The 27,825-nt window shown below is 41.7% G+C and overlaps 2 protein-coding genes across 5 annotated transcripts; one reads left to right on the plus strand and one right to left on the minus strand.

Moving 5' to 3' along the window:
* The first annotated feature begins 1,382 nt into the window (after positions 1–1,382).
* On the plus strand, positions 1,383–27,595 carry LOC106657576 (neuronal acetylcholine receptor subunit alpha-7-like). Of its 2 annotated transcripts, XM_014379170.2 has the most exons (8): positions 1,383–1,730; positions 10,363–10,499; positions 16,546–16,700; positions 17,413–17,596; positions 21,210–21,426; positions 23,117–23,251; positions 25,955–26,299; positions 27,065–27,595. In XM_014379170.2, the coding sequence occupies exons 1-8, from the start codon at positions 1,676–1,678 to the stop codon at positions 27,337–27,339; spliced, it is 1,503 nt and encodes a 500-aa protein (XP_014234656.1). In that variant the 5' UTR covers positions 1,383–1,675; the 3' UTR covers positions 27,340–27,595. The 2 variants fall into 2 exon arrangements, with proteins under 2 accessions (XP_014234656.1, XP_023317865.1); XM_023462097.1 differs by lacking the exon at positions 1,383–1,730 and having other exon boundaries at positions 9,925–10,499.
* LOC106657577 (retinol dehydrogenase 12-like) lies at positions 11,251–16,401 on the minus strand. Of its 3 annotated transcripts, none has more exons than XM_023462104.1 (6): positions 15,992–16,401; positions 15,737–15,844; positions 14,808–14,981; positions 12,494–12,704; positions 12,203–12,401; positions 11,251–12,123 (listed from the first exon to the last, which is right to left on the minus strand). In XM_023462104.1, exons 1-6 carry the CDS (start codon positions 16,134–16,136, stop codon positions 11,935–11,937), a joined length of 1,026 nt encoding a protein of 341 aa, XP_023317872.1. In that variant the 5' UTR covers positions 16,137–16,401; the 3' UTR covers positions 11,251–11,934. The 3 variants fall into 3 exon arrangements, with proteins under 3 accessions (XP_023317872.1, XP_014234657.1, XP_023317870.1); XM_014379171.2 differs by lacking the exons at positions 14,808–14,981; positions 15,737–15,844; positions 15,992–16,401 and adding exons at positions 12,781–12,960; positions 13,059–13,166; positions 13,266–13,699 and having other exon boundaries at positions 11,275–12,123; XM_023462102.1 differs by lacking the exons at positions 11,251–12,123; positions 12,203–12,401; positions 12,494–12,704 and adding exons at positions 13,424–14,103; positions 14,174–14,580.
* Positions 27,596–27,825: the final 230 nt, after the last annotated feature.

The following is a 27,825-nucleotide window of genomic DNA, read 5'->3' on the forward strand; positions in this document are numbered from 1 at the left end:
AGTTTGCTTATTATTTTATTGTTAGCTTTCAAGTGCTTTTCAAGTTCTTTGATTTTTTCTTTAAGAAACACCACATCATGCTGTAAATTAAAATTTTAAAATTATTATATTTTTAAGATTTCATTGCAGTACTTCGTGCAACAGATTTAGATGTACTTTTTTTACAGTTTCAAAAAAGGGTCTGTAAATGTGGCAAAAAAACACTTTAGCAAATTACACTTAATCAATAAATATCCATTCGTAATGACCAAAAAACTAGCCATAAAATTTTGATATTTGATCATTTAACGAACGAAGTGATTTACACACGCGATAATCGGCTAAGAAACGCGAACCACCTCAAGATCGGCCTCGCTCGTACACGCCAAAGTTCGACACAATTGCACGTATCTACACGCCTTCGAGCACAAGTGATACGCGGGAGGTAATATTCGTGCAAAAGGCTCGCATTTAACGCAATTACAAACTTCTCGTTTTAAGTAATAATGATAGTTCGTCGAAATTTCGGGGAGCTCGACGATCCTTTACCATACACGTAGAAACTACTCGCGCGAGATATATACGTATGATATTGTAATTTTTTTCTCACACTCCCTGCAGAGAGAGAGAGAGAGAGAGCCATCATTCGCTATATATTTTGCTACGCAGCATGTGATGTATTCCGATTCAATTTTCGGCGAAAAGTTTATAGAATTTTCGGAAAATTATTCGCGAGCGCCAGGACGAAAGTTTGCAAACGCCCGCAGAGCTTTTCTATAGCGCGTGCACACACACGCACACACACACATTTATAATATGTGCGTATTATCAAATTCATAATGTATGTAAAATTTCGAGGCCACGAAGTTAAGAGTTGAATTCTTCCTTTTTTTTCTTCTTTTTTAGTTTTGATCCATTATAAAAAATTTAGATTTGGATTATGGAAGGATTAAATCAAAACGATTTTATCGTCATTACTATATATTTTGATCTTTTTTTAGTGTATTAAAGTTTTTTTTTTTCGTAAAAAAAAAGGGAGGAAAGAGTCACGCCGAATGATATACGTATATTTTCGCGTCCTCGTCGCCTTGTGTCCCTATAATCTCTAACTAATAACTCACTTTACCGAATAAAGCGAAAAATTCTCTCCTCGGCTTTTTCGCTCTTTCTCTCGCTTTCGCACAGCAGCAGCAGCAGTAGCAGTAGTAGTAGTAGCAGTGTTTTCCTGCGAGTATAGTCCCTCTCTAGCTTTGCTCTCTCACAGAGAGAGAGACAGCGCAGGAGCTCTTTTAAAGCGTCTGCGCGCAAGCTGTGTGTGCTTGCGGAGCTTTTGGCGCGCGGGAACCTAAATCTCTCGCTCTCTCGCTCGCTCGTCCTCTCTGGTCCGACGAGCCGACGGCGCGTATCAGTCGTTGGAAAAGCGACGAGCCTCGAAGCCACGGGCAAAAGTGCGAGAGGAAAGCTTGCAACGTCCGTACATACGTAGTTCGCATGTAAAGAGAGAGAGAGAGAGAGAGAAACCCCGGTGTGCTTTTACATGTATACGTAAACGTCCTGTATATATACCACATATACATATACGTATATTTTTGTGTGCTCGTGGAGAGGCCTGTGTCAGAGAGAAAAAGAGAGAGAGAGTTAGTTCAAGTTGCCGTCGCTCGAGATATACAAGGCCTCATGTCTCGGAGCAGTACACATGTCGCAGTTTCACGCCGGATTCCTTGGACTTTTGCTCCTTTATTTTCCGTTCGGTGAGTGTTTGACCATCATCATCATCATCACGTTTAATTAAAAAATAAAACAACGACAAATGAACGAAGAAATAAGCAATCTCGGGCCGCGGTAAAAGTAATTAAGCTAAAATAAATCGATTTACCGATAAGTAGTTTACAATCGGACTCACGGCATCTTACATAGCCTGTATACCAGCAAAAAAGAGAGAGAGAGAGAGAGAGAAAACAACAACGGGAAAAAGCTTCTCAAAGAGCTGACGCGCGCGCGTCGTACTGCAGCAGCAGGGTAAAAAGAGAGCTCCTTTTATGTGTCTAATAATGTATTGTTACAACCACTTCGCGGTGAAAATCTCATATAAACGCGTGTAGAGTTTTCCGCGCGCGACTCTCTTCTCCTGTTTTTTTTTTATCTCGTCCTCAACTCTCTTCTACCCTTTCTTGACTCGTAATCCTAAACTTAAATTCGAGCATAATAGTGTCTTTTCTACGTCTAGCTGTGTGTGTGTGCGTAAAGCCTTTAATTTATATACACCCGAGAGAGAGAGAGAGAGAGAGAGAGAGAGAAGAAAGAAAATTTCTTCGGTCTCATCACGTCATGCAAATAATACCAGGATGTATATAAAAAGGCCCGTCGCGTCTCTTTTCTACGCGTCTCTCTCTCCTGTAATACTCAACCCCGCTCGCGCAGAGGCGCACACGAATTACACTTCTACTCTCGAGCTGGCAAAAATTCTTGCGGTCTTTTGCATAGCGATGTAAGAAAGTACGAGGTAAAAAAAAAAAGAAGAGAGAAAAAAAATTAGGAGGATAGGGAAAATGGCTTTTCTCGTCGGGGTGGGTGGGCAATATCGCGTGGTTGAGCTGACGCGATGATGTTCCATCCCGTAGAGCAGAGCGCGCGGTATCGGATAAAGTGTCGACGTGTCTTCGCGTCTCCGCGCGCCGCGACTTTCTTATGTATAGCGAAAATTTTTTAGCGCAGCGAAAAATATAATACGAATTGTTTTCTTTAGTTTACCTCCTTTTTTTTTATTCATCGAGCTCTTTTCGTTAGGCGCAACTTTATTCTTTCGTCTTTTTTTTAATATCAAACTCGAGGAATTGTTTGCTCGAGAGAGAAAGAGAGAGAGCGAGAAGTTTTCCATCGCTGCACGTAGCCAGGAGATATTATATACATAACGCAGGAAGGGGGTGGTAGATAGAAAAGATTTTTCGGTTGATTATTTCGTTGAGCAATTGTTTCAATTATAAAGGTGAAGCTTTTTTTCCCCTCACCGATGTATAAATATCACAAACACACGCACAAGTATATACACAATATTATGTATATACACGTTGAATGTATCGCGACGCGACCGACCGAGGGGTGTGATTAAAAACTTTGCATAGTTTGTCTGTCTGTGCGTGCATATATATCTGCAAGCACAGACTAAGGCATCAGCAGTTGCAGAAGCAGAAGCAGAAGCAGCTCAACAACTCGAATCCCATTAAAACTTATTATTAGCTTCGCTTGCGATATACATATATTATTGCCTTTTGGTGTCGGTGCCGAGCAATTATCATCCTGTTGCAGTTTATATGCATACAGTCGATATAATATAAGCTTGGCAAAAGAAAATCTTCACGCGCGCGCGGTGGAAAAAAATCAAATTTACCGCTCGATTCGTATAATTTATTACAATTTTATATTTTATAATAAACATCGAATTCATCGTGCCTGTGTGTGTGCAATACGTGGTAAATCGGGGGCGCCCGCAGAAGCAACACATCGTCATCCTGATCATCATCATCAGCAGCAGCAGCTACAGCAGCTGTTGGAGGATGTACATTTGACACACTCGTGTGTGCGCCGCAGAGCGTCATGACGAATTGCGTATATTATGTATTACCGTGTATGGGCTTTTGTTGTTGACTCAACTGCGCCGCGCATTGGTGCAACACGTTACTGTATATATGAACGCCGTACGGGTATATATAGCAAGTAAGTAAGTGCGGGTATATGCCCAAGGTAAATCTAACGAATTGTTTACCTAATACAACGTGCTGCTGCTACGTACTCCATTTTCCGACGAAAATTCGAAGATTTACCAAATCTGCATATTACATTGAACGAGTCCTCGTCTTCGTCGTCGTCGTCGTCGTCGTCGTGCAGGTGAAAATTTATATACGGCCAAATCCCAAAATAAAATGCAGTATCGTAAACAAAAAAGGAGGTGACATTTTTTTCGCGAGAAAATCGCCGTCAAACATTGAGGGCTAAATATCTCGAAAAATTCAGTACGTGAAAAGTGAACTTTTTGCTTTATTTTTGATTTTTCATCGTGAAAATTGAATATTTTGGAAATATTATTATAAAAATAATAATAAAGCCATTGGCTTCTCAGAAATATCACAAACTATCCCGGATTTTTTCTTACTAATATACTCACACTACCGTTCAATCACTTTTGCCATACCTAAGAAAAAAATGAGTAAACTTCAAAACGTCATAACTCAGTCAATAAAAGTCGTATTGAGATTTTGAAGCTACCATTTGAAAGGTCTTCTCAAGCCCTTTCTAACCATATCAATTAGTATTAGGATTATTCGTTTATTCACTTATTTTCGTTGACAATTAACAAGTCGAAAAAAAAGTTTTTCTGGTTTTTGCTATTTTTGCTATCAGTTTAGTAAGAAGACTCGTAGAAAAATTCTGAGCACATCAATTTTTAGGTTTTGTCAAGACTTAAATTGTACTACGAGCATTCTTGAGTTCATGAATGTTATTTTGGCTAAAGCGTTTAGTCGATACAACAATTATCGGCATTGATCGTCGCAAAATCGCTCTAGTTAATCACGAGATGGATTACGCAGCAAGAATACATCACTTCTGGGGCTGATTTTTCGAGTTTTACTCGATTCCAACTCGACTCGCCGAGTTCAAGTCGAGCTCGTGTCGAGTCGGGAAAATTCGAGTACTCTAGTTTTTTCGGGTACTCGATTTTTTTTCGAGTAATCGATTTTTTTCGAGTACACACAAAGAGAAAGGTCTAGAGACTGTTGATTCATCATTTATTTACTTAAAACTTAAATATATTGCGAGTATTCGAAACAACTCGATTACTCAAAAAAACTTGAGTACCCGAAAAAGCTCGAGTACTCGAAAAATTGAGTACTCGACTCGAACTCGACGAGTCGAGTTTTTTCGAGTACTCGAACAGTCCTACTAATTACCAGATGCCGAGAAACGGGCATTTTTTAGCCAACTGCACTGAACTAATACATCGGTGTACGATTAGAAAGCTTATGAAAGTAACGAAGTGCCATGTGCTCCGTCTGTTAGTTACGAGGGTTAGAGCAGCTTGTCGCTTTCTCATGTTAATTCTCATAAGAAAAGAAGGTAATTCGAGCATCCGAAGCGGCGTTTTTTCCACAATAACGAAATCTACGGTTACTTTCGACTGCAACCTGGCTTTCACTTTCAATGATTCGGCCATGTGTTTTTTACTCTCTGAATGTGGAGATCAGTATACGTTCGAACGCGGCAGTGTGAACAACGAGAAAAAACGCAGCCCGCGCCTCAAGTGACTTTTGTGGAAAAAAGAAATATATTTTGTTATATAGTGAGCGACTAATAATCGTGTGCGAGTGTGAACAATGGCCAAGAACGTTAATTTAGAAACATTTAAGTGCTTGCGTGACTGGAAGGGCCAACTTTCTAATCTTTGGAGGGAATTTCAACCCAAAGAAATCAAGCGTCTCATCGCGGATTCCGCAAAAGGTATTCTCTTCGACAAAGACTACCATCGCGTTGAGGAATATCAACGATTCATCATGTACGCGATCCGAGCGAGCAAGATCAGAAATGAAGCCATCAAGCTCGATCCCGACGAGGTTAGACTGTTGCAACGTTTAGTCGGTACGGGCTCATGGGACGGGCATAAACTCAGCATTGACCCCAAGGTTTCTCGTTGCCTTTTCGACATATGGGCCGAATTCGATGCGAATTACTTCGACAAGGAGAGCCGTTCGGAGCATTTCCACATGGCCTGCGAATTCGCCAATTACGACGTGGTGAAAAAGTTCCTCGAGCTTGGTCAGGATCCCAATTGCATCGACAGAAAAACGGGCGAATCGCCGCTACACTTGTTGCTTTCGCCGACCCGTGACAACGACAACGAATTCAGACGAACGATCGAGCTGCTGCTGAGAAACGGCGCCAATCCGAACGCAACCAATCGGATGGGATCGACGCCTCTGCACAAGATGTGCGAGTACAGAGACTGCTGTTCTATTAACACGATTGACGAATTCTTGGTGGTCTGCGACGATGTCCGTCAGCGGGTGCACATCGACGCCCAGGACAATGAGGGTCGGACGCCGCTGCACCTGGCTGCGGAGTTCCGCCGTCAGGATGTGGTCCTATTGCTGCTGAGACGCGGCGCTGATCCTAATGTCGCCAACGAAATGGGTCGTACTCCTATGCACCTCGTCGCCCTGCTGAACCAATTCTACGGGGATGAGATAACGAAGATGATCTTCGAGTACAGCGCCGAGAAGCAGCGACCGGTGAGGATCAATGTCCAGGATAGGATGGGTGACACGCCGTTGCATTTGACCATGCCCGGCTGCGACAAGAAGGTGTTTAAAACCCTACTGAGACAGGGCTCAGATCCGAATCTGGCCAACAAGTACGGCACGACGCCTCTTCACGCTGTCTGTCGCAGAGACCGCGACGACGGATTCGTCCAGATCTTGTTTGAGATCTGTGATAAAAGGCAGCTGGCGGTGCAGGTTGACGCCCGTGACAGCGACGGTAAGACACCGTTGCAGTTGGCCGTAGCCAATCTATTGCCAAACGCCGTCGATGTGCTCTTGAATCGTGGCGCAGTTGTAACCAACGGCATTTTTCCAACTTCAATCGATATGGAACTCTTAATCGATTCATCGTTGACCTGTAAAATGAGAGTAGCGTCCGGTGCTTTGGCCGTCGCCGAACAGCTCGAGGCAAGAGGATATAGCTTCAGCCGAAGCGACGCCCTTTCGATCATGGAACTCTTTGCTAAACACGATTTGTTTGAAAAGTCATCGGATCTTAAAAAATCTCTGCGTGATGATGAGGAGTTCGCGAGCCAGGCAAAAATGGCAATGATCATTCCGAGTCTGTCGCTCTACGATCTCATCCACTTAGGACCCAAAGAGGAGGAAAAGCTACTCTCTTACAGGGACTACTTCGTGTTCGCGGGTCAGTATTATAAATTGATGGTGACTTCAGAAAAGAATGAGGAGAATTGTATTTTGCATCTGTGCGAAAAACTATCGAGAGGATTTTTTCGACGCTGGGCACTGGATCCTTTCTCCGAGTTGATTCGCAAACGGCTGCCGATTCTCTGCTGCGAACAGATCTTGGAGAAGCTGGACAACCAAGATCTGTGCAATATCTGCTTGGCGGCTGCAGGCCAAACCTCTTCATAACGATCAATGTGTTTCCACAACTTTATTTATGTTATTGTATTATTCATTGTTCCACAAAGCACACCAGAGAACTATTTTTCAAAAATACTCCATTGTAACGTTATTTGATTGTAAATTTAGTAAAAAATAAATTAAACGACTTGAAAAAAAATGTTAAGAGGAAAATTGAACCTACTTATCCTTTAGATCCTACTAACTCAAAATATAAAAGTAAATATTAAATATTTACCAAAGAGCATTACATTGATTTCTATGCAATGTAAACGATACTTGCTATTTGATTTCATGACAATGAAAAAATAACCGAGTACAACAATCAATAAAATTAAAAATTTTATTCAAATTTTTTCAATTTTTGACATTCTTGAACTGGGATTTTTTAAAATTTTTTCATAACTTTATTTTATTTGCTCTTCTATTAAATTTTCCAAGATTTTTCTTCTTTCATATTTTGTAACTATTGTTACTGATAAGCCGTATTTGCGTGAAAGCACGACTTTTCGGCATCTAAAACACAAAGGTGACAAAAAATAATACTTACCTTCAAATTTCATGTTCAAGCGTTTTTCTCACTCCTAGAAATACTAGGAAAAATTGGCTTGGGTCCGGGCTGCTGGGCACGCAAAAAAATGTCACCTTTTTTTGTCAACTAAACTGTATTTTATTCGGGGATTTGACCATATATCTAAATTCGCGTCGAGAGCACCGAAATTTAACGATTGACTTCACTCGTCGCTCTCGGCAAAGTTTTACCGAATTAATTATGAATTTCGTTTCTTTTCTTTCTCGTCGTCGATTCATTTTACCTGCAGTTGCTCCTCGTCGTCGAGTCTCTCTGATTTTCTCTCTCTCTCTCTCTCTTCGTCTATATATAATAAAGTCTTTGTATGTATACGCGAAACTTGTGCGTATATTATACGCCGCGCAAGGTATCCTCCTCCCCCGAATAAATTTCCCGAAATGCGTGTACGATGTAGCGAAGTCGTGTGCGCGCCTGTGTGTGTACGCGACGTTTAGAATTGAGATACGTATTATAACTGTCGCGTCGCGCGATGATAAATGGCACGTCAATTAATTATAACGCACACGATGTGTGTGTGTGTAGGAAATTACGTGGCTCACGTGAGCCGCTAGGCTGGGCTGGGGCTGATGATGATGTTCGATTCGACGAAATCTCGATGTACGTACCTTTATTACTTTATATCATTTTTGGGGGAGAAGGTAAAGGCACACAAGAGCCGCGATCCCAAAATTACGTTGCCATTGTCTCGACAGAATCGGTGCGTCGATGCGAGGATTCGCGGCTTATCGCTCTGTGTGCTCTATGGAAACGTATGCTGCACGTCGTACATAAGCACAATGTAACCCAATTCTATATCTTCGATCTATGGGGCTCATTATGTTATTAGCTCGTTTCGATATATAGCGTGAAAGAGGCTGCGAGAGCACTGCCCGCTATTATCGCGTTAATTAGCATCCCTGGATAGAAGTGCTCGACAATATTTTTTTTTTTTAATAGTTTGGCCATACGATGTTCGACATTTTTTAATTGTCGCTATTTAATGATCATTTTTTACTTAGTCAAAAAGAATGATAACTCCTCACGGTGGGCCTGAAGCCTGTATAGGTTGTATCAAAATGGCCACCAAAACTGATTGCACCACTTTTTAGTAGGTCAATCACAGATGAAAAGACCGTTCGAATCAAAATCCTAGCTGATCCTGTTCAAAAGTTATACGTATTTTTCACTTTTCATACGAAAATCTCTATTTATTTCCTTGCCACCAAGAATAAGAATATTATAATCTCATTATTATAAAGAAATCAACGATTATATTGTACATTTAAAGTGTTCGGTAGTGAGTGCGTTAAGAAAAATTTCCTCATGTACGTTTCAAAATATACAGTCGTCAAATCTTTCCAACTTTTTCCATGCCCGAGCGAAAAATGTCTAAACTTAAAGTGTCGTAGCTCAGTCAAAAAAGGTCAAATGAAGGTTTTGAAATAACCAGTGGAAAATCCCTTTAACTACTCAAAGGCTATATAAATTGTTATTAGGTTTATTCGTTAATTTATTCATAAATTTTTATTAACAATTAACGAATCGAAAAAATTGGTTTTCATTTTCTTCGCTATTTCTATTGAAACAAATGTCCCTACAATGAAATCCGTGCCGTGACTTATATACAATCATTTTTACTTTGCCACTTGCATATTTGCAGAAATGATGCTACTCGCCATCTAGTGGTGAGGTTTCAAAGCGTTAATGTCGAATTCAAATTCGTCTTTGAAGACAGGACTACATTGTCTGTTTCAAGTCATTTAAAGTGCGCTTCATAATTTTAATAGGAAAAATTTCCAAAAGCAAGCCAATAACAAATTGAAGCATCTGAAAGCATTTTGATATATTATCAATGTTGAACATTTCTACCAGGACATATATATCCCAAATATAAGCCGAAGAGAAACACATGCTTCGAAGCGCGAAATTTTTACAACAAATACAAAATCTGCTCGTGCTAAATAATGATTTTACCCCTTACCAGAAAGAGAGAGAGAGAGAGAGACGTAGGAAGAGAGAAAACAAAAAATCTCACCGTCATTTTTCCGCTTTATCTCTCGCTCTAGCCGCAGCAGACGTCGTCGTTGTCAAAAATCAGGCCATCGCCGCCCATATAACGATTCGTTTTCGATATCTTTACGACAGATACGTATCTTTTTGCGGAAAAACAGCTGAGGAGCGGGTGAAAACATTTTTCTCGTTTGAATATCTTACGTACGCTCTGCGAGTCGTGGGTTGGGATATATTACATAAGGAGAAAAAGGAAAATAGCCATTGTGTATCAGCACTTTTTTTTCATTTTTCTCTCTCTCTCTCTGTCTTGTCTCTGCTACCGTTGCCACTGCCCGTTTCCTTGATGGAGTTGTTGGAAGAAGCGATTTATCAAAGCCTCGAAGCTTGTAATGCCACTGCTACGCTCGACGATCGTATCATTTTTTTTTTCTTCCCTCAACTTCTTTTTTTTTTTGTTTTTTATTCATTGTAAAACTTCCCCTCGTTTCTCGCGTTGCGCGCGATATTGCGCCGCGTCGTTAGATATTTTCTCTTTCAATCTCGTATACACGATGACTTTTCCTCTCTATATCTCAATCTTTGTCTTAATGTTGTGCGCCTCCGATCCACCCACCAACGCAGGCATCTGCGACGAGCACGAGTATAGGCTGACGAGGCACCTGCTCGAGGGCTACGACGCGGCGGTGAGGCCGGCGAAAAATTCATCCGAGCCGCTGGTCGTCGCTTTCGGCCTGGCGCTACATCACATTATCGACGTGGTAAGCTATGGATATATTTATAACTACTATAAAATATGTGAATATGTGTGTATGTGTGCTTGTGTGCTACTGTTGGCCAATATTAACGCCCTCCTTCCCCCACGCAGAAAAACCGTGAATCAAATATTTTCCTGATACTCGCGTGGTTGCAGAGCTGTATACTTACCTCAATAAATCTTTTTCGGAGATGTTAATGAAATTTTTACCGCTGCCATGTGGTTCGTGATATTTAGAAAGTTTTCGACGATATACGCGCCAGTAGGCTACTCGCGATTATTATTCGGGAAATATTGCCGTTCGTACGTTTCTTTTTTCTCGTTATGTACACCCGCGTATATCCGCAAACTCGTCGTCGAGAGGATAATAACGTTTGTATACACTTTGTATTTGACTCGTGGAATTACATTGCATAATGTAACGAGCTCCTCCTTCCCCCGCTTCCCCATATTATTATCATTATTCAAAACTCACTGCCGCAACGATGATCTGCATTAAAAGCGCATGGGGAAAGATAAACACGCGCGCGCCGACGACGACGACGACGCGACGTTTATAATAACTCGCGATGTAGCAGCGGCGAGGCGATGCAGTACATAGCGATAAGTATATAGTAGCGCGGTGATTTTAATATACATGTCACAGGCGAAAAGTAATTTTCTAAATACACTTAAAAAAACATTTTTTCCATTTCTCGCTCGTTTTATGCGCGCGCGCGCGCCGAGTGGCTCTCGAAGAAGTAAAAAAGTAAGTTTTTGCGTGCGTGCGAGCGCGCACATCTGGAAAAAGCGTCGTTTCAAAAAAAGAGAGAAGGAGTAGGAGGAGAGCGCGAAGAGTGCACTTTGCTTCGCGCGCGCGCCGCATTGTTTGCGCCTATATACACGAGCGAAGCAGCAGCAGTAATAGTAGTAGTAGTTATACGCAAAGTTTTCGCGGCGCGGCAGCTTTTGCAGCCGAGCAAAAGTACTATAATGAAATAGATAGATCGATGGAGGGAGCGAGGGAGGAAAATTTATAATACAGGAATTCGTCCATTGTCGCTCGCGCGTCGAAGTTGAGTTTTACCTTCTTTTTTTTATCTCGGATCTCAAAATTAACAAGATTCTCGATATAAAATGAATCGCAGAGAAAAAGAAAATGTACACGGTAAATAAATAAATGAAAAAAAGAAGGGTAAAAGTAATTACGCATTTATACGTGTAACGGTATATACGCGCAGTGTACACATTTATATATATCCTGGAATTTCAACCGCGCTCGAGAGCTTTTGTGCGTGACAGTACGCCGGTGTAATATACACAGTTTATACAGAGCATCTTTCTTTTTTTCTCTCTTTTTAATTACACCGTTTCTTTCTTTATCTCGTCGTGGTCGTCGTCGTAGCGACGAGAGAAAATTCATTAAAAAAAAAAAGAGAGAGAGAGAAAAAAAAATTGTCTCAAAACGGCAAGCGCTCGAGACCGACTTGTCGGAGCGACAGATCGAACAGACGATCCTGGACGAGCTCGTCGTTGCAGATGGCTTTGACGCGGGACTCGCGACAGTTGCTCACGTAGACGCCGCTCTTTTTCTCCATCAGCGGACTGACCGCGGCGTAGACCACGGGCACGGCGCCTTCCTCGAGATTCTGAGACAGATACAATACAACAACGACGATATAACGAAATAAAATTGAAATATATATATCGATCATTTTTAATACTGACTTTGAAGAGTACATCGACGATGGCCCGCAGGTACTTGACGTAGGTCGTGCGAAAGATATCGGTGCTCACTACGCCCGGATGTACGGCGCACACCTGCACCGGCAGTCTCTTGGCGGCGAGCTCGCGCGCCAGCCTCTTGGTGAACAGCACCTGGGCGAGCTTGCTCTGCGCGTACGCCTCGGCGGTGACGAACAGATCTCTAAATCGCGACACACGGATCGGAATTATCAAAATTTTATTGCTAAAAAATATTTATTTATTTTTTTTTTTTTCGTTTCGTATAACAATTACTTTCTGTTGGTGTCGCTGAATCTGACGTCACCGACCAGATGAGCGCAGGACGACACGTTGATCACCCGCGAATGACCGAGATCCGTGGATCCGGCGCGGGCCAGCGCCGGCATCAGCAGCAGCGTGAGCAAAAAGTGCGACAGATAGTTCACCCCGTACTGCTCCTCGTAGCCGTCCACGGTCTCGTTGTAAGGCGTGCACATGACTCCGGCTACACGATTATAATGAAAAAAAAACAAAATTAACGACGCAATCATGCGAATCGCAAAAAAATCGATCGTACGTACCATTGTTGATGAGAATATCGAGTCTCGACGAGAACTTGCTCCGATAATCCTCGACGAATTTCCTCACCGCGGCCAGACTCGAGTTGTCGAGGCACATCACCGTGGCTATGCCGCTCTCCACGCCCCCGGATCCGCGTATGTCCTCGACGGCCGCCTCGCCAGCCGCGATATTTCGACAAGCTTTCGTGATATATAATATATTTCCAATGTCAAAGTGTCAATAGCGCCGAGATACGATATTACTTTTTATTTTATTTTTTTTTTTTATATGTCATTACCGACGACGACGTGAAGGTCGCATTGGAGCAGCATCTTGACGATCTCCTTGCCGAGGCCGCGCGAACCGCCGGTGACGATCGCCACTCTGCCCGTCAATTTCGGCATCTCTATATATGATATGAAATAATGTGGCAGACGACGCAACAGCATACACATGTGTGTGCTATATATAAGTATAACGGTATACACGGCTCGCTTACACTTACCAGTTGCGTTGGTGCGCGCGTGCCAGCGATCCTCGACGATCCCGGCCAAGCCCAGCCAGGCGAACTTGACCTGAGTCGAGCAGTAGCAGTAGGCCAAGCTCAGGCACCAGCCGATTTTCGACAATATATTGTCCTCGTCCTTGCTCGACGACGACGACGACATCTCGATTCGATCGAAATATTTAAGCGCGAAACTGGCGTGTAAATTCACGCGGCGTAGCGCAGACTACGCACTCGATCTTTATTCGCGAGTGACGATGATGCTGCGATGCTGTGCAAGTACGCGGAGAGGAGAGAGAGATATTTTTAATGATCGCGGCCGTACGGATAGATGGCGCTTTTACGATGATTCTCGGTGAATATTTAATGTATGTACAGTGTACGCGACGATAGGTTTTTTGCGTGCGCTCGGTAGAGCTAATGACACGTGAGAAATTAATTGCTCGAACACGTCGATCGATGACTCTATCCTGTTTTTTATTATTCCATACATATTTGAGTTGTCTAATTAAAATAAAAAAAAAAAGAGGAAAGTATATGTACAAGAGAGAACGAACGTACGTATCGAGCGATACGACGACGTAAGAGCTGCGCTTTTTTTTGCGCGCGCGCTGCTAGCTGCTCGTGTAGCTCGTCAAACGGACTCGGCGAAAAAGTCGTAGTCCCGCAGTCCCACGTGCTTGAGCGACACCTCGAACATGCGATCCTGGGCAGCCTCGTCATCGCAGTACTTCTTCACCCGGGCCTTGCGGCAGTTCGTCATGTACCAGCCGCTGATCCTCTCCATTCGCGGATCGACCCCGGCGTAAACGATCGGTATCGCGCCCTCCGTCAGATTCTACGAATCGGTATAAATATAATAATTTTTTTTCCCCCTCGAAAAATCGGAAAAAATGTTCTACACGTACCTTCAACACGAGCTTGAGCAACGGCTTGAGGTAGTAAAAGGTCGTCTCGTCGAAGATGTCGGTGCCCACGGCGCCCGGATGCACGGCGTTGATGGCCACGGGCACGGAGAGCTCGTCGAACATGCGAGCGAGCTTGCGCACGAACAGCACCTGGGCGAGCTTGCTCTGGCAGTAGGCCTGGCCGTGGACGTAGAACTTTTTGCGATTGACGTCGTCGAAGTCGATGTCGCCGAACATGTACGCGACGGACGAGACCATGACGACGCGCGCCCACTGCTCGTTGGTGGCGGCTCGCCTCAGGGAAGGGAGCAGAAGCATGGTGAGCAGGAAGTGGCCGAGATAGTTGACCGCGTAGATCCACTCGAAGCCGTCGACCGTCTCCTGGTACGTGTTGACGAACGTGCCGGCTAAACGTTGGTAAAACATAATATGAAAGTGATTTCTTCTATTCCTATGTATGAATGCCAATAAAAACACATAAATCCCTTCAAAGTCATTTTACTTCATACATTGTTAGAAATTCAAACACGTAATCAAGTTAAAATAGTAAGATTTATTTTGAAAAAATGAAAAAGATGTATTTTGGAGCTTATCGTGTAGTTTCCTCTGTATAGGAGGAAGTATAAGAACTCACCATTGTTGATGAGAACGTGAAGCTGCGAGTACTTTTTGGTGAACTCGGCGACGAATCCGCGCACCACCTTGAAGTCGGCGTTGTCGAATCTCATGACCTCGGCGCGGCCGCTCGTGACGCCGGATTTGCGAATCTTGTCGATGACCTTCTGGCCCGCTTCGGGTTTTCGACAGGCTGCAGCGGTACAATATATATGTTATCATTGATTCCTCTACATACTTTTGAAATAAATAAGTTCTAAAACAATTGGCGCTAAAATATTGACATACGCTCGTTTCGTGTGTAGTCTTTTTTGAAATTTAAAGTAAGGTAATTTTTTCATTGCAATTTGCTTAGTGAGTTACGGCAGGCATCGTGCAAATATTAAATCATGAGCAGGATTGTCATTTTCAAAGACACATACTTATCGTAAGGCTCACATTTTTTGCGATCACAATTATTTAAAAAAAATCAATCGTTTTTTACAAGACATACGTAAAATGTGCAAGAACTTAAATTTTGAAAATATTGAGTTCGTTCGTTTAGAAAACATTCTCAAAAAGTTCCAAAAATTCATACACCTTTTTATAGACTAAACTTTCCAAGAGTTCATAACAGAAAGAAAACTCTGTGAAAATTTCAAGTCCACACCAACTTTTTTTTGTAAAGTTAATACATTTTTTTTTATAAGAATGAAATCGATTTTTAACTGCAGCATACTCAGAAAAGTCTTATCTTGAAAAGTATCGATAATGAAGTTACATGCTCAAAAAATTTCAAACAAAGATTCTGTTAAATTTTTAAAGATGCTCAATGAATACGTCAAGATTTTAAAATTACTCATATAGCACACACATTATGCCTGTCCATCATCACGGTTCAAACACGGCACTCAATTTTTATTATTCTTTGTTCACAAATGAGATAATGTAGTTTCTTCGTCTACGTACCTACGATGACGGTCATGTCGCACTCGAGCAGCATCTGCACGACTTTGATGCCGATGCCTCGGGCCCCACCCGTCACTATCGCCACCTGACCCGATCGTCTCGGCAGCTCTGCAAACGAAATAAAGAGAATTAAATTAAAAAATAAATCAAACTAGAAAACAACGTAGGCCGTGTAGCTTCTTTATCGCTATCGCGTGCTGTCTCGGCGCATCGCGCGCGATAACTTTTATATTGTTATACAGCGCGGGCACATACCAGTCTTGTTGTGGCGTCTCTGCGTGATCCTGTCCTGCAGCATGCTGTGGCCGCCGATGGCCAAAAATTGCAGATGCACGTAGAGCAGCACCACGGAATACTTGATGGCCCAACCGAGCCGCTGCAATTTCGACCACACACCCATGGTCCCGCACGTCGCGCGCGTACAGCGAACCCTTCGCGTTGTTTTATTTATTTTTCCAGGCTCCTCCTCTCGTTTATCTCGCTTTTATTTTCAATTGAAAAAGTACGAGCGAGCCACCAGCAGCAGCTACAGCAGCACTAGCGAACGGAATGTAGTTATATCGGCTCCGACGAAACTGCAGAGGTGTAGCTCTTTTGAGAAAACTACGCGATCCGTCGAACGAGTGCCAAACGAGTTCTGCTACTTCTTTTTTGTTGTCTCTCTTTCTTCTTCTTCTTCTATCGTCGCGCGATTCGTTTCGCGATCACGAGACTACGATCGACGCGAGCGATTATCGCATACACACACGCACAATGAGCGGCTATACGTTATAATGATAATACGATAATCGCCGTGTATAATTTCGCAGGACGAGAAGAACCAGATCTTGACGACCAACTGCTGGCTGACCCAGGCCTGGACGGATCATCATCTGCGCTGGAACGTCTCGGAGTACGCGGGCATCCGAGTGATACGAGTGCCCTACAACAGGGTATGGCGGCCCGACACTATACTCTACAACAAGTGAGTGTGTCGGCGTATACCCCCTGCTCTCTCTTCTTTTTCTTTTTTTTTCGGCCGCGCGTGCATTATTCATTGGTAATTGCGGCGTTAATAAACGATTGTTTATTTTCTATTTTTTTTTTATTTTCTTTTTTTCGGAGGGCAATTAAAGTTATACGTACAAATTTTTAATGCCTCAGGGAGGCCAGAGAGCTTTTTTTTATAACTGACAAATATTGAATTATGAAGCCAGAGCGGCATTGATTATCGTTTCATATTGTTATTCAAAAAGTTTATCGTCCAGAGAGCCGCGCGCTCGAGGATGCAGCTCTCATTGTGCCTATACGAGAAAATTGAAAAGAAATTCAAAAGCGTCGTCGAGATAGAGAGAGAAAGATCTCTCTCTCTCTCTTAGCAGTATAGTGCCAAAAGTTCGAGACGCGCCCCCCAAAGTGCAGCGAGAAAGCTCGCCGAAGCAGCACCGAAGAAAAGCTGCGATGTAATACGATATCTTATAATGCTGCCCCTTCTCCTCCTTCGGCTTCCCGCCGAGAAATCTCACCCGCGCGCATTAATCAAAATTTTCAACTCGCGAGCGATTTCCATATTATATAATATCGTCAGCTCGCGCGCGAGAACGCGGAAAAGATGTAAAATAACGTTATAACGATTACCATCGATAATTTGATTTCTTTTATTATCATCTTTTTGCTTTCCAACGACGACTATGCAGCGCCGATCCGCAGTACAGCTCGGCGGTGATCAATACCAACGTGATAGTGAGCCACACGGGCGAGGTGGTCTGGCTCAGTCACGGCATATTTCGCAGCAGCTGCGACATCGACGTCGAGTACTTCCCGTTCGACGAGCAGCGCTGCGTACTCAAGTGGGCCTCCTGGACCTACGACGGCTATCAGGTTAACGTCCACAATCAATTAATTATTTATACGCATTAATTAATTAATCAATTAATTATTACATTGTTCTATTGTATCAATAAATACTCTTGCGTTTATACGATGTATATCATGCCTGACACACAAATTTAACAGGAATTTATAATCCTCGTGCTGCGCCGCTGCCGCGCGTGAAATGATAAGGCTTCGCTATACACACACGCATAATAGTCCGCCTCCGAAAGTTTTCAACGCGCGTATATATACAGTGGCGCGGGAAACTAAATTAATACGGCCCAGCTCACACGGCGGTCGGGAAGCTAATACACACACACACACACACACACAAGCTCAAGCTCACGGGTGCGTGGTTTTCTTTGCGGGCGGGTGTGCTTTTTTTTCTGCAGCCTCGTTATATCAACGCAATTAAAATTCCTCGAGGTACACTTTGTCGCGAATCGATGTGTGTGTGCGTGACATATCACACGCGCCACCTGCGGTAAAAGGCCCCCGACGACGTTAATTACTTACTTATAATACGAGTTGCGCGTATCGAACCTCGAGCTCGCGTGGTCGTGTGGGGGGAGGGGAGGAATTAATGACTCGCTGCTGCTGTTGCTGCTACTTTTTGGGGGGAGGAGAGCTTGTGTGCCAGGAGCTTTAAAATGTTTCGGCGCGCGGCCTCTGGGGGGTAGAGAGACGACAAGCGCAGCGAGCTTCTTTATAATAATTTTACAACAACGTAAAACGAGAAGTTATCTTTTTTTTTTATAATCTCTTAACGCACGAACGAATTTTTTTTACCCCTACCCAATGCTGCTGCGACGACGACGATGACGATGATATGCACAAATCTCAACTGCTACGGATAGGATGGAAATTGGGGTAGTAGTCGCAGCAGCAGCGGTGGTGGTGGTAGCGGTTATAGTAGTAGTGGTAGTAACCGTGCTCTCTGCGACGCGATGTAAATTTCACGAAATAAGCCCCTGTGTGGCAATCTAGAATTCAGCGAGTGTACATCTCGGCAATCGCGTTGCTGTACGAATCTTTTTTTTTGCGCTTTTTTTCATCCCGCCTCTGTGTGCTCGGCCGGTCGCATTTCGACAGTTGAATTATCATTATTATTACGCGCGTTTATATGCGCGAGTGATACATGCTTAACGAATTAATCAAACTCTCCGGGTAAAAGCTGGGATTATTAAGCCTATACTGTACTATTTCTCGTCGCTAGTATTATATATTGGCTCGAAATTCGCGCGCGCGTGAGCTTGTTTTTCGCTCGATCGAATGCCAATATGTGTGTGTCTGTGTGACGCGAGCGGAACCCGATTTGTATTTATAACGTAAGCCGATATACGCCGTTACACGCTATATAGTACGCGAATCGAAAAAATCCGAAATCGTTCTCAATATCTCGAATGTATAACTCGATCTCGTCGAGAGAAAAAAAAAACTTGAAAACTGTCGTTCGCGACATCGCGTACGGATTATTATAATGTAATTCTTGTATGCATCTGCTTATCAATCATTTCGCTCGTTTTGAAGCGAAATTGTGACGAACATAAAAAAGTAGGCTAGCTTCTCCTTTGTCCCGGCCGATATATATGAGGTAAATACGTCAAAAATAGAAATGAAAAAAATAATGTACTTTTACAGAGTTACAGCTTATTCCTCATTTTTCATGAATTTTTCATGTTTTTTTATCTTATTTATGCTATCGAATTGTGGCCTTTTGTCTGTCGAAGATCAAATTTCAGGAAAAGTTGTATTATTTCAATTCTATCCTAATCGAAGGATACATAACATTGCACGATCTTAATTGAATTGAATTTGAATTTACTCATTAAATTCTGCATAAAAAAATCACGTTACAACCATTTTTTCATACTCACCCCTAGTTTAACCAGTTTAAAAGAATAAAGTTTGAAAAATGAAAATCCAACTCTGAACCTTTGTAGATCCACGAAATTTTACTCTTAAAGAGTACATAATTTTCTTTCTGCATCTCTATTTTTTGGCGCATCGCGCTCGCGCCGACTCTGGTTCAGCCCATATATATACCTATAATGATACGCGCAACATGAAAATTCGCGAAATCGGATTATGATCGCGCGTGTCACCACAATAAAGCTCGACGACGACGACGACGATTTTTTTGCAACTCACCGTCGTCGCTCGTTATACGTCCGAGAATGGTACGGGATTTTTTTGGGGTTTCATCGATACTAATTGAATTTGCATCGGCTTGACCCGGACGAGCGCATCGTCGCACGCGCGAATCCCCCGAAATTTTTCAAAATAACCGCGAAGAATCTCGCGAGATATTAGATATAGAACGAAACATCTTCTTTATATATTACGCAGTGAAGCTGAATAAAGTGATTGGATCCCCGACATTTCTGATTTAGATTGCTAAAAAAAAGTACAATAATAGCACTATTATAGTACTATAAAAGGACTATTACAGTACTGATATAGTTCTATAAAAAAGTACTACAGTAGTACGTACATAGTACTACTAAATGGTTTTTTTCACTATACTATATCATTTTATTAAATGGTGTTTTAAATTATTTAATTTCATGTACATCTCAGCTGCTCAATAATCCATAAAACTAAAAATCATAGAAAAACAAAACTTACTTCACCCTATAAAAAAACTTTATTTAATAGACTCTTCAATGAATGTTGAATCAATACTATACGGAGAGAAATACTATATTAAATATCAACACATTCGCTAGCCAATATTGCTATGTTCTCTAGAAAAAGAGCTTCATAGTCGATATGTATTCAATTTTTTTTGTGACATAGTAATTTTTAGTGCGGTATGCAGTATTTTTTAGATTGGTAAAATTATTTTAAAATAATAATTTTCTTGAGTGGCTTCCCGAGATGATTTTTCGATTTTTTGAGGGCCCAAAGTATTCGACCTAACCCTGGTTTCTGTGATCATGGGATTATTCCATTCGTCGGTATTTACAAATTAACACTCACTTGTCTCTAGAAATCTAATCTACCTAATAACAGTCGAGTATCAATATTAATGCAACCGGCAGTTTGTACAAAAATTGTTCTACCAATCGGATATATACCAATCGGAAATTTTTCTGCTACTTGTGGGAATTTACCATACTACATCTATTGACGAAATTGAAAAGCTTTGAATATGATAAAAATTGTTACAATACAAAATAAATTTTGAAATACTCATCCTCAAATTTTCTCGTATTTTATATTTAATTTTCTACATATCAATTTTCACTATGTAATATAGCAATTTTTAGAATATCTTATAAATATTTTTGAAGTACAAAGTTACAAAAATAACTGAATATTATAGTCATATTTAGCATCTATATAGTAGAAAATACCCATAGTTCGACTGTGGGGCACTTGTACTAGCGAATACAGTAATATTTGCTTGCAAATGTGTTGATATTTAATGTAGTATTTCTCTCCGTGTGGTAAAAACAACTTTTACAATTTTTGCAACTGTCCAAAATTTCTGATAAATAATCCGAAAACCGAACGAGCGTAACCCTGGTAAAAATGCAACATTTTTACCACGGAAGCGATTGAGGTAAAGCGCTAGCGTCATAGTAATGCGTGTGAAAATATAAAATCGATGCAGTTGCAGCTGGAGAAGCAGAGCGAGCAGGGCGACGTGAGCAACTACCAGCCCAACGGCGAGTTCGACCTCGTCAACTTCACCGCGAAGCGCAACGAGGAGTACTACTCGTGCTGCCCCGAGCCCTACCCGGACATCACCTACGAGATCAGGCTGAGGCGTCGGCCCATGTTCTACGTGTTCAATCTCATTCTGCCCTGCATACTCATCAACGGCATCGGTATCTATAGATAAAAGACGTTTTACAAATTATTTAATTATAAATACAGGATTGGCGCGACTTTTCTTTTCTTTTTCCTTTTCTTCTTCTTCACCGTTTTTTTTTATCGATCTGTGGCGCGTATAATTCATTTGCGACCAATGATTGGATTATATGTCCACAAGGTGTGCGGCGGTGCCGATTTTGCGACGCCACTACTACTATATAGAGATATCAGGAGTCGATTAAGTCGAGCGTGAATTTACGGACGACTCGATCGTCTACGCGCCCGCGCCTCCTCGGGGGTATATAGCTTATAAGCGATAAAATAATATATATCTATATTATAGCCCGAGACAAAAGACTCGATAAAATCTCGCGGCCTTATATATATGACGATATATAAAGGCGATGAATTACAGACTTGCACACTGCAAAATCGATTCTCTCATTAATTATTCATGTAATGTACATCGTTAATCAAAATCTTGGGGCGCGCGTGAGCGAGAAACTATATATTCACGAGCTTTTTCCTAATTCGCTCGATATTGTTTTATCGAGGACGAGTCGCGGCGACACCTTTCGATGATTTTTTTTCCGTCGAAATCGTTGCGCGCGTGACGTATTTACGGCCAAGTGTGAAATTCGTGATATACAATATGACGATGACGAAATTTTCAACTGTCATATTATAATGACGATAATAGCTGTTCCTTTTTAAAAATTCACGAGGATAAACACTGCGAGCGGATACGCGTCAATTTTTTATTTCTATCATTATATAAAGCATAATTCGAGCTGAAATAAAATAAACACACGTACGTACGTTAGTCGTCGTCATCATAAATATTTTCAATTCTCTGCCCTACATCTATATCCCATATATACACATGCACTTTGTGACGAGCGATTTTCATTTCCCACCCAACCCCTTCCCTCGCGGCGTTTATATATTTATTATACACTTTTTTGCCGTTGTCTGTATCCACTGCTGCGACTCGCTCGCGGTCACTCAACGGAATTGTTTTTTTGCGCTTCGATACCTCGCCAACTAATCATTCTCTCTCTCTCTCTCTCCCTCTGTCACTCGACGCGCCGTTTGAGAAATTAATTTTTTTTTACTTTTTCGTTCCTTTCCACGCGAAAATCTCGTTTTTTCAAGCTGTGTGTATGTGTATGCGTGGCCGATTTTCCCGCGCGTAGGTAGTCTCTTTGAAAATGCGATTCGGAAAAAGGATTTATTTGTTAAACAAAGGCGGATAAAAAGAGACCGGCGGTGCGTGCGTAACTCGGGCCGCGCGCGTTTATACTCGCGAGCTCGCACACACACAAAAAAAAAAAAAAAAAAAAGATAAAGACGCGAAAAAAGAAAGACAGCTAGACGACGAAACAGAGAGAGAGAGAGAGAGAATGGATTTCGCCGAGAGCCAATTACTTCGTAGCTACTAACTGAAAGCGCGGAGTTTTTCGGCCGGGCCTCGACGCGCGCATAGTACTACGCGTTGTAAAATGAAAAGAACCGGGCGAGCGAGAGGGAAAAAACCAGCCAGCTTGATTTCGATTGAAATTGACACTTACTACAATCCTCTGCACTATATTACGTGCATGTGTGCGCTGAGCGAGCAGCAGGGAAAAAATTTGCAGCTACGTACAGTTTCTGAAAAACAAGACGAAGTTTTTATTTTTGTCTGTGTGTGTATGTGTGTTACAGCTCTGCTGGTGTTCTACGTGCCGTCCGAGTCCGGGGAAAAGGTCACGCTGGGAATCTCGGCGCTGCTCTCGATGACGGTCTTCCTCATGACGATTAGGGAGACTCTGCCGCCGACCGAAAAAACGCCGCTGATAAGTAAGTTTATAAGTCTACAGAGGCTGACGATTGCCAGTCTCGCGCGCGTATATATGTGTGTGTGGGAGGCGGAGCAGATTACTTTAATTCGATTTTTGAGTTCTCTATCCTTCCACGCGGCAGAAGTTTTAGTTCGCGCGGAGAATTCGGTGCAGTGGTGGACCATGAGCTTTTAAACGAATCGGACGCACGACGAGAGTTGGGTTGTAGTAAATTTTTGATATGTTGGGTTTTGAATTGTTTTGGACAACGGTTGTTATCCATCTTTTTTTCAAAAATTGATGTGATGCATAGAGAAAACAGTTTTGAAGTGCAGGACGTTAAGTAAGTCGCAAAAAAACTCGTAGACATGGACCCGAGGAGTGCCATATGTTATTAGCTTCAAATTGAATAATATGTTCTCATTTTTCTCCAAAAAATTTATTGACTTTTAAGAAATTGAACACTTTTTTTAAATAATTAAATAATATTGAAGGTTTAAATAAAATTATTATAAATGAATATTTTTCAAATAGTCTTCCAAACGAATAAATTACATTTATACGTTAAATATCATAGTTATTTATATTAAATTTTATACGTTTATTTAGTTGTGATGAGTGAATGATGTACCTTCTTGATGTGTTTTTTGAGATTGCTCGTGTGTGCGAATGTCTTTTCGCATACACCGCATGTATGAGTGACGCCGATATGCGCCTCATCGACGTGGGCCAAGAGTTTGTACTTACTTGTGAATTTCTTTTCACATATTTCACATGTATGTCTGACGCCATTGTGCACTGAATCGATATGAAATTTTAGATAAGACCTGCGTAAAAATGACTTTCCGCACTTATCACATGTATTTCTGATACCATTGTGGGCCGCATCGATGTGTCTTTTAAGATCAGGCTGTGTTGAAAATGACTTTTTGCATGTATTACATTCATGTTTGACACCATTGTGGGCTACATCGATGTGGGCTTTGAGATTACTTTTTTGAGTACAAGACTTTCCGCATACATCACATGCATATGTGATACCCTTGTGGACTGCTTCAATGTGGATTTTGAGATGAGCTTTTTGAGTAAAAGACTTTCCGCATACATCACACGCATATGTGATACCCTTGTGGACTGTTTCAACGTGGATTTTGAGATTACCTTTTTGAGTAAAAGACTTTCCGCATATATCACATGAGTGGGTAATACACTGATGTATTGATTGGACATGCCTACGCAGACTACTTCTGTGTGCGAATATCTTTCCGCATATTTCACATGCCCTGGTTGTATCATTATGCACTGTACCGATGTGTGTTTTGAGGTTACACACATTGTTAAACTTTTTTTTAATTTTTCCTATTTTATATCGTTTGACAAGTTCACAGTCTATATTCAAATTCAGTTGTTCTCCAACACTTTCTTGTTTCGCTTCTTCCGCAGTTTCTATTATGATTGAATTTTGAGTTTCACAACTATCAGTATCTTTCATATCCTGCATGAAATTTTGAGAGTCTTCTTCAACTTTCTTGACTGCCAATAAATGAATGTTAGGCTTGACGTCTTCGCATTCAACAACTATTTCCACTCCGTCATCGGGTTCATTTTTAACTTTAATGTCACATTTTCCAAGGATATTGATCTGTTGAAAAATCAAAACTACGTTAAAATTTTCAGTTAAAACCCGAAGGAATACTTATAATTATCAACACTTACCGAATTTTCCAGTGGGTGTGGTAAGAGTTGAAAGTTTTTTAGATCGGGTTTCTCGTCAATCATTTTGCGATTATTTTGAATAAGCGACACGTCACTAGGCTCCTCTTTCACTCTAACATAAAACCAGTAAATAAGTGTTAGGTTATAATACATTTTTTGTGCTACCCCAACCTAAAGGAACATTTTACTCCCGCTGAGTAAAACCAAAATGTTACTTTAGGCTGGGGGATTCTCAAAAAATTGTATTTGCACCTATAAAGCGAAAAAAGAAAATCTCAGAGCACGTGATTATCAACCTCGGCTTCGCCTCGGATGATAAATTACACGTGCTCTGAGACTTTCCAGTTTTTCACTCCCTAGGTGTAAAATATACTATAAATGTATCGTTTGTATAAAATGGACATAATTACCTGACAGCACGATCGACTATGTCACTCGATTTCATTTTTCTCACTCAGAGTTCAACGGCAATCAATCTTTCTGTGGTGATTTTGCGTATCAAACTAACTTGAACACTATCCTGGCGAAAGATTGACCAAGAGCGATATGCTCTCTTCTCGCTTGCTTGAAAAACTGTGCCTTGTATGTGGGCTAAGAGAGCCCTCTAGCTCTATCACGGTATATGCACGGCAAAATACCGCGAGTCGGGCGGGCAACACACGAGTTCATGCAGGTGACATATATAATATGACCTACGACGTAAACAACAACCAGTTTTATCCGTGTAAAGCAAAAATTATGCTAAATTTCGAAGTTATCGATGTAAAAGAAGCCATAAGAAGAAATTACATTATGCAAACATTTTTCTACCAAAAATGATTCTTTGCTGCACGCGCATGTACCGAATCCTTCAAAGTTAATCGTCCACTGCAATATATATTTAACGCTCGTACAACTGCAGTAAATTAACTTTACCTCAAACATAAATATACGAAATTTCAATTATTCCTCACTCTTGTATTTATCTTTCGCTAATTTTCACGTGTTGTTTTCACACTCGTATAAGGTCTGTACTACGGGGTGAGCATATGCCTGGTATCTTTCGCCTCGGGCCTGGCCGTGGTCACGCTCAACATACATCATCGTGGCGTGCGCGGCGTCCGAGTCCCCACGAGCGTTAAGTCTCTGGTCCTCGACAAGCTGTCCCGAGTCGTTTTCTTCAAGTTTCAAGAGGAGTATCCACAGCAACAGCAGCAGGACGGGTTGCCGAAGAGGAACAATAGTTGTCCGATGCACGGCAGTAGCAGCAGTCACAGAGAAGGGATGAGAGGAAGCAGTCCGCCTTCGCCCGCTGCTGCTGCTTACATAGCGCGGAGACACGCCAACAACGATCGCAGCAGTCCGAATTTAGGTTCGTCTTGGGGTAGTTCTAAAAAAAATGCATGCCTTGTGTCTTGATTAAACCAGTCCGTTAGTGGTTGAATTCGACCCTCCCAGCTCGCGGTTTTAATGTATTTTGTACGTAACTTAAACTTCGATCAATTTCGGAAATTTTTTGAAGGATTATTCGAAAATGTTTAGCCGAAAAGGCGCAAAATGTCATTGTAATCACGCAACAACGAGTTCGGAAAAATTTTTCATTGTCGCGAACATTTTCGCTACCAAAGCATTTTAAAAGTTGTAAACGATAAGCAACGAGAACGTTTTACCACCACCATACTGATTTTTTACTTCTATTGAGAGTTATCCAAATAGAAATGTTGTTTTTTTGTTGAAAAAGTGACAAATGTAAAATTAACAATTTTTCTGAATAATACAACTTTAGAAATGAAAAATTAAGACGGTGGCGATACAGTTTTCTCTTTGCTCGTTATGTATAACTTATGGATTTTCCATAATGGTTAATAAATTGATATATCGTTTTACTTCATTTTTGAACACGTTTTTGCGTGATGACAATTACATTTTGCGCCTTTTTTGACTGGTATTTTTGAATTATCCATTGATTAAGTTAAATACAGAATACATGAAAAATGCAAGCTTGGTGGGTCTCATTTAACCGCCAATTGCCCGTGTATTAGCCAAGACACACGATAACCACTTTTTTTTAGATTTGCCCATATACATAATTGTCTTTCGACCGACTGTTTTATAAAACCACTTATCCTCTCTGCAGAATCGAGCAAGGACAATAACGCATCGACGACTCTGGACGGCGGCAACGGCCAGTGGTCGCGCGTGATCGGCCGCGTCCAGGCGACGATCGAGCGCAACGAGCGACGCCTGCTGGAGCAGGACAGCCGCGAGCGCACCGAGCTCGAGTGGAAGCAGGTCGCGCTGGTAGGCGATCGGGTCCTGCTGCTCATCTTCTTTCTCACGACGGTGGTGAGCACGGCCGTGATACTGAGCAATTCGCCGCCCAACGACGGCCAGTCCGTCATTCAGACTTGAATTTTCGACGCGCCGAGTTTACGCGCAGAGGGTGAAACTATACGCGGAGCGGCGGGGCATTTTGTTTTTCAATTTTTCAATTGTATAAAATTGTAACGACGTACATGATATTCATTCATATTGTACTATGCCTATGCGGAAGGAAATTCGTCCGCCGATGTGTGTGGCACGACAAATTTACTCTCGGTGCATACATTACTATATAGCTGTTGTTCGTTATTGTCGAATGTTACAGGGAGTTTAGATAAATATATGCATACAGTATTCACTTGATTAATGTAATTAAATTTATTCAACGATTATAGCATAATTAAAAAGAAAAAAAAAGAAACAAAAGATCAGGGGTTTTTCTTCTCTTCTCTTCGTATCAAGGCCCTGGTAGAATTCCTCAAAGCGTTTGGACAAGTTTTTTTAGCAAAAAAATGTCTTATAGTATCTTTATGGGCGTGATAATGCATCACATTTATTTTATAACCATTTTACTAC

The sequence above is a fragment of the Trichogramma pretiosum genome, unplaced genomic scaffold, assembly GCF_000599845.2.
Source record: "Trichogramma pretiosum strain Unisexual culture from Peru unplaced genomic scaffold, Tpre_2.0 scaffold86, whole genome shotgun sequence".
Taxonomy (NCBI): Eukaryota; Metazoa; Arthropoda; class Insecta; order Hymenoptera; family Trichogrammatidae; genus Trichogramma; species Trichogramma pretiosum.